Source organism: Platalea leucorodia (assembly GCF_965183815.1).
Source record: "Platalea leucorodia genome assembly, chromosome: 1".
In the NCBI taxonomy this organism is placed as follows: Eukaryota; Metazoa; Chordata; class Aves; order Pelecaniformes; family Threskiornithidae; genus Platalea; species Platalea leucorodia.
In genome coordinates this window covers 9,014,792-9,027,422 of record NC_138823.1, presented here as the reverse complement: position 1 = coordinate 9,027,422, position 12,631 = coordinate 9,014,792, and the positions used below count along the sequence as shown (strand labels likewise).

Genomic DNA, 12,631 nt, shown 5'->3' with positions numbered 1-12,631 from the left:
AGAGGAAAAAGCATTTAAAAAAATCATTGTTTATTATAATTTTCACTGACCAGTTAAAGAAAGAGATACAGTAAAAGTTCCCAGGAGAAGAATGACCCAACTTGTTTCACTGTTTGCATGCTATTACACTCATTGCATTTTACTTCATCAGTAACGAGCTGAAGATTGCACCCATACTCTGAATGCCAAGTATCAGCCAAAGCCTTTGCACAATGCTTTGCTGTTTGGAAGTGCATTTTATCAAGTTTTTGGAAAATAAGAGAGTCGTTTCCAATGGTAAGATGTCCTGGACTGTGTCCACATAAAAGGCAGGATAACAAAGCCGTGGCTGATAGATCAGCTGTCTGTTCATCTGACACTACTGTTGAGGGACGGGCAAGCACAGGAACAGAACAAGTTGGTTTGCACTTCCACTCCGCTGATGGCTTTTTTCAAACCTTTCCAAATACCTCGAGATCAACTCTGCCAGCTCTAGTCAAATTCATTATGGGTATGTGAAATACTGAGCATTTCAAGACTCACCCCTAGTGTTTTAAAATGGAGGCGCTGAGAAATTCCCTGTTGCTAACCTAGACAAGAAGCCCCTAGTCTGCTTTATCCCACTAAAATACTCTTACCCTGAAGGAACTGCCCTTCCACATCAGAACTGGATCCTCACCGTGTTACCTGTACTGCAGCACATCAGTGTGGTTCTGCTTTTTTAGTTAATCCAGCTGATTTTAAATGAGGGAAATGTTTATTTTAAAGAACAGCCTTTGTTATTACCTTCAGAAGTGTGGTCCTTGTTGGGTCCAGCTTTGAGTTGCATTCAACCTATATGAAAGAACAGCAGCATAAGGCATTATATACGAGATTTTACTTATGAACTGCTGGGTGAAAACAGATTAAATATCTTGTTTTCTGTCTTAATACAGACTAAACTGGGTATCTTGGGCTTCTGTACAAAGACTATGTGTACATATATACATCTTTAAACCCAAGTAGGTCAGTTCACATTTCTGACTGTATTCTTTTTCATGTACAAACCCACTAGTTGGGAATTCGAGATTTTTTTTTTTTTTTGATCTGTTTCTGGGACTCCAGTGGCAACAAGTGTTGTTTATCTTGTGATCTGGGGTCATCTGGTAGCGTCCCAAGTAGTGAGCAGCCATATGGCCACAGGCCAGCAAACTGGGCATGCCCGTTAAGGCATAACATTTGAAGTCACCCAGTCATCTGGGGCGAGTTATAACGGTCAAAAAGAAGCTCTTCGCTTCCATAGTGACCCAGGGCAGAGCTCCAACACCACAGAACAAGCTAAAATACCAGCAGCAGATTCCTCTCTAAAGGAAAATATTTGCGGTTCACTGGAACTGCTGTGGCGATTGTTCCTAACGCAGTAGCTATTAAATAATAGTGCACAGACAGAGGGGACAAACAGCGAGGAATTAATGGCAGCTCTCCCATGGTCTGAAAGAGGAGAGCCAGCTGGGCTGGATCGATAGCCAGCGAGGTTCCTGCGCGGGGGTGAGCTCTGTCAGCCTCGCGCAGCTTCTTGGCTCGCCTGCCCATTAGCACGGTGGCAAAGACAGCTTGATATACCCACCACAGCATCCACCGCCGGGGAACTGTCGCCAACCACCAGGAGGACTGGGCATCTGCGAGGAAGCACACAAAATCGGTATTATCTCTGTGATCTGGCCTGGACTTGCCCTAAGCTGCGTTTTGTGTTGCTGGAAGGATAAGACAGTTAAATGTGTGAAAATGATTTGTTTTGTATTCCAGACACCCTAAATATACATCAAATCCACTGTATTAGCTGCAGATCTACTGATATGCTCTGATACCTTACCTGAGAACCTGTCCTTTTCCCCACCTCGTAGCAATCAGCCCTTCCCAGTGCTCTAATTCCTTCTTTTAAAAGAAATTGAATGTGCGCATCAGCATCAAAGTCTCACCCCCACCCCGCCCTTGCCCCTGGAGCTCCAACTTTTGGACCTGTCATCCAATTTCAATCAGATTTGCAGAAGAACAGAGTCTCAAAGTCTCCTGTGTGTAAACATTAGCAGCTGAGCAGAGAAGGACTTGACAACTGTTTTGTTGTACAAGTTGCAGCAGAAGTGAAAAGCTATTAGCAGAAGATCTGGTAGACAGTCGTTCTCATACCTGCTCCATCTTCCTGAAGGTTCGTTTATGCTTTTTTTTTTTTTTTTTTTAAATTGGATTTTTTATGTTCTCTTGGTTGCATAGGCATGGCTTAAGTGGATTCAGACCTATAGTTTCCATTAACTAGGACATATTTCCAGGTGAAGCTAAGTACATGTACTTTTCAAGTAATTACTCTCTAAGCCCAAGTTTGCAGATACACAGTCACAGGAACTACTTAGCTTTCCATTTCAGCTAACATGACTCTGAAGTTTGAAGAGGGGAAGTCTTTCTAATGGCAGTCCCTGACTTGCAGTAACCTTTTATCTCCTAGACAAAGTTACAAGATCCTTTTCTAGCACATAAGCACATCCAGCTACAGCTCTGCAATGCATATGCAATACACCCACTGATCACACCTCTTCGCTCACATCATGTACAGGTGAACTGGTAGGAAATAAAATACTTACTGAAGGGTGACAACATTTATTCCAGGAACAGGGCGCTCAATCTCTAGGTCTCGCCGACTAAAAAAAATGGAGAGGACAAAGGCTCTTGATAAACTGAAATTTTACAGATACTTCCATATTTTTCCAGTTTAGAGAAAGCACAGACACTCACATATGTTAATTTAATCTGATACATGTTGTAGCCTCCGCAACTGATGGAGAACCACTTTAGCCTGAAGTATCAATGTCTTAGTTCAGTCCCAGTGTACCAGCTATCTCCCCACAAATGCACAAGGTCCTTCTCCCATAAGCAAACCACCTGAGATCCCTAAAGGCACTGTCAAGCAGAACTTTATGCTGGGGGAACACAAGCAACTCCACCACACAAGTAATACTGGCTTTAAGAGATGGACAGCCTCTTAAAACAGTTTCCAGTTAGAAATCAGGTAAATGTATTTACCTGTTGTAAGAGTTGACAAAGAGATGAAGGTTGGTTTGATTCATGTCATTAATAATATGCTGGCGGTAAGTATGGATCAGGTCATGGTTGCTGTGAATCTCCTCCTACAGTGGAGACAGAATCATTCAGAACAGGGGCTATTTTCTGAAAGGATCTGAAGACATGGCACAGCAGTTGTGTTTCAGACTCATACCTACACAACAGGAGTGCACCTCTAGGGAAGGGACAACTTCTAGTACCCAGTGGTGTCACCCAGAATTAACATTAGCCTCTGATTGCAGTACCACATGTTTTGCTTTAAAACTTCAGTATGTTGTAATGTCGAGATCTTAGGATTGCAAAACATGTAGCTGTAGTGCAGATGGTTACAGTCAGACAAGTGTGAGGTTTTAAAACAAAAAAAGATTGAGGGTAAGAAGCTCAATAAGTGTTTCCAGGGTAAAGCAGATGTTGAAAGCTTACAAACACATGTAATGTGGAACTCAATTTCACAATAGTAAATAACTAAGCTTCAAGGACTTCACTCACTAACGTTTTCAAACAGTTTGGTTCTAAAGTCTTTACAGATCAGTTCCTTGTTCTGCTGGAGTGGAGTTTTCCATTGCATTTACTAACAGTTTCAAGCACAGGAAACTAGCCTCAGAAAACAGTATAGCACTTTCCATTAAAGTAGGCTTGCACTGAAGAGCACCATTGGTACTAATAACCAACTTCCCCAGAGTTACAAGTACATTATGGTATAAAAAAATCTGTGAGGTAATTCTGCTCAGAACATGAGCAGGTACAATGCTTATAGTCATGTTTAAGTGTTTGCTGTCTAAACAGGGAGCTGCTCCTACTTGAGTTGTCATGACTGAGATGCACTTGGGTCGTCAGGACACAGCAAGCCCCATGGCAGCGTACCACCTCCAAAATACTGGGAACACAAGTATGAATCCTACCTGACAGTTTAACTTTGGACTTTGTTGTTTAAGTGAAGGCTTCACTCCTCCTCCCAACCCCAGGAGGTAAATACAAATGACTGAATACATCAGAGGAATCTTTTGAACATCCTTACCTTTCCAAAAAGATGTGAGATGACCATGTCTGGTAAAGCATTTGTCCAACCTGAAATCTGAACAGAAAGATTATCTAAGTATCTGATACTAAAACAATCCTTGAACAACTGAAACCTTCCAAATACCCATAAGTAGACCAATGGATGTTTCTCTGCTGTCCTTATATGTACAATATCCTGGACTGATATTTTTTCCCCTCAATCCAACTAAAACACCATTAGGAGTTATGTTTGAGTCATTCTCATAAGATGTTTTTACTAATGCAGATATATAAGGAACATACCACTAGTGGCATAGATATATATGGAATCACCCCCTGCAAGAATGCCAAACAAACCAGCCAGATGGGTGTCATCATTTAACCTCACTGCCCAATCTCCTCCCTAACAACCCACACTGACAATATGTTGGAGCAGGTAGCTAAAGCTCATGTCCCAGAGTATGTGCTCTTGTTTCAGAAGGACAGAAGGACACGGGGCACCCGCTGTACTTCTAAGTTCAGCAATACTTAGGAGAGGTGGAAGGCAGAGGCACAGATATGGAAGAATTGAATTACAGTGAGACATTGGGTGAGATAATCAAAATAGAGTCAACTGGCACATCTCAATGTAGAAGAGTTACTAAATATACTTCCATATCAAACTTACCAAAATAAACTGGTATGCAAAATTATTTTTAAAAAAATGAGTAACTAAGCCTTGAAAGAATGTTACATCCCAGCTCTGAAAAGCTTCTCCTAGTATTATAAGGTTGTCATTACATTTAATGCAACCCTGGACACTTACAATGGGTTGACTATGTGTGGTTAAAAGATGACACACTGATTTTTGTACTTCTCAGAGTGTTTATAACAACTGCCATTCACTTAAACGTGACCCTGAATGATACAAAGTGCCTTCCATCAGTTTACCCTGAAAAAAGTTTTAACAGGTTAAATCTGAGTGACACATAATGTAACATTTATACTTATTTATATATATTGTTTCCGGAAGAGTTTTGAAACCAGTTCTCAGCATCTGTTTTCACACATTCCCACATTTCTTACAGCTACAAAAGAATATAGTTAACAAGAGCTTCTCTGTATGTTAACATTTTCACTGAAAAGTCTGGTTGTATGGACAATCTGTCCACAGTTACCATAGCTAATGCCCTTTTCGGAATCTTTTTGGCATCTAAGACTCAGCTAGATGACTGAAACCTGGAAGATGTTGTTCTGAACATTTTTCTGTGCTCTAGTTCACATTTTGGACTGTGCTGGTAAACAAAGCCATGGACAAGAAAGAACTGAATGTTACGCTATGCTTGAAGTTTACTTGAAAGAAAGTTGTTTCCAAAACTACCCTGTGTCCATGGTAAACCAGGTTTTCCCCAGCAGTGACCGGCTCTTAAGAATTGTCCATACCCAGTAGCTCTATTATGCCATGGGTATCTGTCTCCTAGAAGTCCTTATTTTTATCACTAGCCCTACAGGAGGTATGTTTGCAAATGGAAGAATAAACCCCAGATGAATTACCCTGGGATATTTTGTGTCTGCAGCCATGCCTTGACACACAAGCTTGCCCAGCTCCTCATGCTCAACAGGTTCACAGTACAATTTATTTTTCTAACTTAAAAATGTTTACCTTAGTTGCTGCCCAGTCCATCCAACCTTCAGCACAAGGGTTTACATTAATGAGAACTAATCCCTCCACCATCTCTGCATGGTTCAACTGCAAAAGAAAAGATTTAAGATTTATCGCATATCCTTTGCAACTTGACAGTCAGCATAAAATTAAAATTAGCAAATTAGCTCCTGGTGAGGAAGGCAGTAGGTCTAGTTTTATCTTGCACAAAACAAGCGTATGTATGGAAAAAAATTTTTCATTAAAGCAATTCAACTGAGCAGCTGGAGAACATTAAGATTTAACTTCTCCTCCACCCTCAGTTTAAATAGAGAACTCCCATTAAAAAAACCTTCTGCGAATTAACTGGGTAGAGCCCAGGCCTTAAAATGGAAAATCTAGGTCTTCTGGATTAGCTATCCCGCAGATTGTGGTATTTCACTTAAAAGCCTAACTGCTTACTTAAATGGGCACGGCAGAGCAGGAGTTCTCTGCAAACGCTACAGGGATGACAACACGTTAGGGAAATCAGGTTCAAGGCTTTAGGGAAGCTCCACAAAACTTACAGCAAATCTGGTTAAGATGTAGGCACCGGCTCCAGTTCCCATTCCTATAACGGTCTTCAGCCTGCACAGCAATAAAACGGAAGAGACAAATGAGTAAGATAGCACCGAAAATAAATAAACCCGCATCAGCAGCCTTCCTCTTTCACACACCAGTGTGTATCTACAGAAGGGTGGGTTGCAGCTTGGGCAAACCACGGACCCTCAGCAATGCCACCGACCTCAGCAAGGAACTCGACACAGCAGCTGGTTTGTTTTTGGTAGATTAGCAGGACACTGGTCCTCATGCATTGCAGGGCAGCAGCAATTCTCACTTATCTTTAAGTAAATATACTGAGCAACCATAGCATTGTTCTGATTCTAGAAGGAAATGGTTAGTCTCTGCCAGAAAAACTTGTAAGATACAGTCCTGAAATCTACAGCCTAAAGAAAAAGCTCCCCCCTCCCCAAGCCTCCCCTGCCCTCCCTATCTCCCAGCTATCCAACTGGAACGCTGATTCCTCTCTAACAGGGGGCTGGCAGGGAAACCTCTCATGCTATCCAGCCACTGGGGTGATTAAGTTTAAACTTCATAACCAAACAGGGCAGAGACAAACTAAATATTTGCATTAACTGAAACTGGTTTTAAAGCATCACCTTCAAGGTATGAGAAAATACATGGAAGGGAAGACTAGACAAAACCACTCAGAAAGACAGGTTATACAATGCTTTCAGGAAAATAGTTGAGGATAGGTTTCATTCTCATTAGCAATATTAAATCAAGGCTTTGTAAATACACTCCAGTTTAATTGATTTTCAAGGTACGAACATTATGTAAGCATTTTTTTCAGTGCAAGAGCAGAATTGGCAACCCTGTGCCTTACATTAGGCATTTAAAAATAACAAATCTCTTAAGAAGGTAATGAGGTAAACTGGTCCAGGGTACTGTACAGCTGGTTACAACAACTGAACAATGTCTAAATTGGGGTGCTGGTCTGAGACTAAAACCCCTGCCAGCAGTCCAGCCTGTCTGTTCTCCGAGGCTGCCTAACCCTGAATGCCAGGTTTTCTCCGCTTGGTCTGAAAACCCCATGGAGGTGCCTACCCGCACTCTTCATTGTGTACCAGGAGCACCAACTCCACAGAGAACGTACCCTTCTCAGCTACAGCTCCTGCTAAAGCTAAGCTTTAGGGGAGGACACACACCTCAACCTGTTGCAGGTAGACAACAGAGGAACACCACCACCAGGTCCTTCAACATCGGCAATCTGGCATCTGCACTTGGTAGTAGATGAGGCTTAAGGAGGTCAGACTGACCCCCTAAGACACTCAAGCCACAGAAAGAAAACAGTAAGCGTCTTCAGAAGGGACCATGTTTTTTTTTTCTGCTAACCACACAGGAAAACGTGGGTTGTTACAGTGGGAAGAACAGATTGTCTGTGCCCTGCCCCTGTGAGGGCGACGCATAGAAAATACTGGAGGAAGCCCCTAAATTAGGCACACGGGATTTCACTCAAAGTTGCTTCCTGTTTAAAAATAAACAGACATTTCAAAAAAGAGGCCAAAAAAGAAGCTCTTTCAGAAACAAAGGCAAAAGTGATCCATCTATAACAGAGGCATTAAAAAGCAACCACAATCGTAATTCTAGCAAACAAAACGCCAGATGGCCAGACCAAAGATTCAGGGGCAGTAAGGTGAATATCTGCTCTGCCTTGCTTTTTTGGTGTGCCACATAGAGAGAAGAATGAGGAAAATAAGTAAATAATTCTGCACTCACCCAAACTGTTTCAGGATTCCAGGAAGCATTTCGGCCAGCTGATCCATGGAGGGATACACGTACCTACAACAGATATGTGTTTGTGGAGTTACTACACCACTTTCAGTAGAGTAGGCTGGGATATTTAGAGACACAGTGGTCACTGTAGATTTAATACCAAATGTGCTCATTACGAAATCATTGACAGTATGAGCTGAATTTAAATCAGGAGCAAGCACAAGTAAGTAATTTAGCAGAAATATGAGCATAATCTATATGGTACTTTAGGTGAGTTACAGGATGATAGATGTCTGGTCTGGCTGAGAGCAAAACTGACCACAATGAATCTCTTCCAAGAAAAGTTAACACTTAAAACTTATGAAACATTTTGAACTTGAGAGGTGAGTTTCCAGCCACACTCACCACATTTGTACTTCTGGTCCACCACAAAAGAGTTTCCCTGTGTTACAGAATCACAGACTACAGCAATGAGATCTAGATCTCTGGCAAATAATTTGCATGCATGTTTTCAGGGACACACAAATTACTACAGGATAAATGAGGATAACTCTTTATTAATATTGATGGAGAAAATGAAGGCATAGGAAGGGCTATGAAGCTACTGAGGAAGTTCAATAAAAACAGCTGTCAGTTAGTGCTCCTGGTCTTCTGCAGAGTAGAAACATAATTTTAAGGGAAGGAAATTCTGAGCAAAATCTCAACTGAGCAGCATGTGGTAAAAAATCCACCCAAAGTAGCTGGAGAACATCTGCCTAGGATATATCCAAATCTGTTTCCCATCAGGACTACACCTAATGATTCTCTAGTTTAGTCTCCAAAACAAAACCAAACAAAAAACCAAACAGTGCAAAAGTTCTTTAAGTTATTTTCTTAGATTTTCTTGTTGGAAAACTAAACCATGGCATGACAAAAGCTAGTGTCTCCACAACAGCTATGACTTTTAACTTGAGCATGCTGGTCTCCCAGCTGGAGGGCTGGGAGAGATAATACAGCTTCTTGTGCTGTCATCATTATGTTATTAAGCAGCGGTCTTTACTAGCATAGATCATGATGGCTGCCCTATGCAGCTGACAACTCAGAATTGTTAACACTTGTTCAGGACATGAGGGTTAAGACACTTAAAAGCTCGTGATTCAAACAAATACAAAGGGGGGGGTGTGACTGAAATAGCTTTGTAGGCTGCTCTGGTAGACAACTGGGCCACTGCAGGTAACACTAGCTGAGAACCTGGCCCATCATGACCTCCTCAGCATCAGACCAGCTTAAAAATTAAGAAGGGAAATAGACTGGCTCCTGCAATAAGGGTACATATAAGCTCCTTAATACCTACGTCTTACAGAACAACTGTTTCTTGCCTTGTACCTTCCCCTTGGCATGCTGACTGCTCCCTTCCTCAACCAAGCTGATTCCTATGCAAGGGGCATCTTAAGGCAAACCTGTCTCATTTGAACTATATGGGACAAGCATTTTGGCAAAGACAGTGCTCATGGTACACAAGGTTTCCAAGAGTTACAGCATCATACACGATACACAGTCAGGACTATGCAGTGATCTATGATATTCTATGGGGGTACATCACTTTGTTACTGTCCAACAACTTGGATTTTCCAGGTAGGTTATCGAGTCTACTTATCAACATCTACCATGCTGCCATTGCATAAAAACAGGGATTTAGGAAGGACTTAATGGTTGGACTTGATGATCTCAAAGGTCCTTTCCAACCTTAATGATTCTATGATTCTATGACATCATATAGTGGCTAATGCCTATCTTGTTTATAGTAACAATTTAGTTTTGTATTTGTATTCAGGATGTCATTATAAAACAAGGTAACTCAATATTTAAATTGACAGATGTAGACATCTGTCAAGGAATTGCTTTACAAGCAGTCTAGTTATCTAGACCGCTATAAAACACAAAACTACAGCCCCAAAGTCTACTGCAAACTGGCACAACACAACAGAGCTCCCAGAGCTCCAGTACCTTAAATCTTAGGATTTAAGTTCAAAAGCCAACTACTGTGCTTGCTGCAAGTGCTTTTTAATTAAACGGCAGATCAAGACTCTTTTTCCAGAAAGAGGATAACTCTGAAAGCATGGGGTGTTTCCCTGACAACTCACCCAGCTTGGAAAGACGGTGCTCCATCCTGCTGACCAGGTGCATCCACATGGCAGACTGCGAAGTGCTGGGTGATCTCCTGCATATCCTCAAAGTTGAAGAGAGGATTGAAGCAAGTTTTATCTTGAGAAGGAAAAGATAATATGGAATAATTATGCTGAAGGGAAATAGTAAGTTTGCAGCTATAATAAAATCATTTATTAACCTGTCCTGCAGGCTAATGAAAAGTCAGTTTATCAGATGAGTAATAGCCTGGGAAAAGTGGGAGCTCTTTATTTCTAAGGAGGAAAGACCAGTAAAGCCCTGCTACAAAGCAACCTGTGCCAACTTGCTTTAATTCCTTGAAGCAAAAAACCTGAACAGCTCCTTCCTCATGGCCAACTAAGGTTTATCTGTGTTATTTTGGTACCTGCCAGAAGTATTTGCCTGGTACACCAAAGTCTCAAAATTTTTTTCTTTATGCGAAGTTAAAATACTAATAAAATGCAGTCAGGAGTATTCATCCCTGGTTTTGGCTTAAATGAAATTATCCATTTACTTGTCCAGCCATTTTCCTTTGGATTGTGTCAAAACAGATGGAGCAAAAAAGTATCCAAGGCTGAGGTTGTGACTTGTGCTTTTGCCCAAATATTACAAGATAAACATTACATGATCGGCTGCTGCAGGCAGTTCAAGACAAAAGCATCCTTCTGGGATACTCAGTGCTGTAGGCTCCCAACTTTGAGGTGGTTTGACTTCTGATTTTTAAGCAATATTAATGCGGGGAGAGGATTAGCGTATTTTCCTCCTGGAGTGGAAAGCATGAATTCTGTAGCACCATCTTTGAGATGCCTAGAAAACAGTTCAATATTCTGTATGTGTTTCTGAATGTCCTCACACTACAACATACAAGCAAAATCACTGCAGAATATAAAGCATTTTTAGCTAAAATCAGCTTTATGAGAATATGCAAGTTTGGGAGAAGGTTCCTCCCCTTTCAAAGGGAGTGGAAGTTAATTCACCATAAAGATAGACTGTGTAACTCCAGAAAGAAAAAAGTCTTATCCAAAGATGGGACCCAGATTAAGCTCTGCCCTGATCCACTGGAAATCCAAAATAAAGTAAGGCAGTTCCACAAAAAACAGGCAAGAAAAAAAGATTTTTTTTTTTTTTTTTCTCTGAGTAATATCTGCCCCCCAGCAATAGCCAGACTCTAAAGATCTGCAGGTGTTTTTAAATGTAAATATTGATTAAGAAACAGTAACTTGTGTGAAACAAACAGTACTGGTGAAAAGAACAAATTAGAGCAGATCTGGATATTAGGTCATTATATTCTTGGATCTGACAGATAAGATAAGAGGCACTTGAAGTTATTTTCTTAATTCTGGCCAAGGACACAATGCCGGCACTCATTTTGTCATCCCGATTTGATAATTTATATGATTTATATGAACCCACAGCAGCCTTAGACTGGTTATCAGCCAGGAACCTCAGCCAAAGCATCAGCAATGTTGTTTTCAATCCTGCTGGTAATACACCCTCAGCCATCCCCTACAGGTGTTTTTACAGCATTTATACATGGTCACTATGAGCTACCAGAGAACTTTTGCTCCTTTAAGTGAAATATTCCAATTATTTACTTCAAGAGGATAAAAAAAATCTGAGAATTAAACTCACTGTAAGAGAGCTATGAGGTACCATCTAACAGGTTGCACCGCACGTAATGAGCAAGGTCCTGGGAAAGGTTTCCTAACCATCACCACTTCCACACCTTTGATTATGGCAGTAGTGTTAAGAAACCAGGCCATACCTGTGCTTTTAAATAAAAAGTCTACTTACGATTCAACCCGATGTCATGGTAGGTGAGGATAGCCGGCCGGTTCCCTCTGGGAGTCCCACACATGGTGACATGGACCGAGCCATGCACAGTCTCCACATCTTGCTCCTGGCAAAGGACAGGAGGAATCTGTTAGGGGCTTGTCCAAGTGCTCCACTGAGCACCCGCAGCAGCAGATCTGTCTGACCATCAGCACAGGTCCTGCCCCATCCCAGGGTCTGCCCGCAGCCCCGGGGGTCTCCACAATTCCTGTGCTAACACACCCCGTTCTCCCCCATGGTGGGGGCTTTCTGCTAACGCTTTACATTCCGCTGTCACCTACTCCAGTCCACAGACAACTACAGAAGCACTTAAGCTGCTAGCTCTAACCAGATGCTGAGAGAATAGTTAAATAGTTTTTAACCTCATTAAAAGGCAGCATAAGGAAAAAAAAGGAAAGCAGCTCAGTGCAATGACACCTAAAATAACACTTTACAACCATGACTGTCAACATTTGCAAAAGTGCAAGTTGCCAAGACAAAATACTTCTATTTTCTAGGAAAAGAACCTTAACTCAGCAAATAACTACTATTCCCCGAAGAAAGCAGTATTAAGTAGCCTGTATTCACCATGAAGACTTATCACACTGTGGGGCCTTGTGATTATAGTAGCCTTCCCCAATAAACACGACAGCCACATGTGTTAGC

At 41.5% G+C, this 12,631-nt stretch overlaps 1 protein-coding gene across 2 annotated transcripts in view; it reads right to left on the bottom strand.

Annotated features, from left to right (window-relative positions):
• NDRG1 (N-myc downstream regulated 1) overlaps window positions 1-12,631 on the bottom strand; it is a 40,629-nt gene that overhangs the window by 4,846 nt on the left and 23,152 nt on the right. For both annotated transcript variants that reach the window (XM_082322600.1, XM_082322601.1), the window contains 10 exons: window positions 11,948-12,053; window positions 10,132-10,252; window positions 8,012-8,074; window positions 6,259-6,319; window positions 5,714-5,800; window positions 4,091-4,147; window positions 3,034-3,137; window positions 2,595-2,651; window positions 1,586-1,637; window positions 766-813 (listed from right to left, as the gene is read on the bottom strand). In XM_082322600.1, the coding sequence (XP_082178726.1) occupies window positions 766-813; window positions 1,586-1,637; window positions 2,595-2,651; window positions 3,034-3,137; window positions 4,091-4,147; window positions 5,714-5,800; window positions 6,259-6,319; window positions 8,012-8,074; window positions 10,132-10,252; window positions 11,948-12,053 (756 nt within the window). The remainder of the gene's footprint in view (window positions 1-765; window positions 814-1,585; window positions 1,638-2,594; window positions 2,652-3,033; window positions 3,138-4,090; window positions 4,148-5,713; window positions 5,801-6,258; window positions 6,320-8,011; window positions 8,075-10,131; window positions 10,253-11,947; window positions 12,054-12,631) is intronic.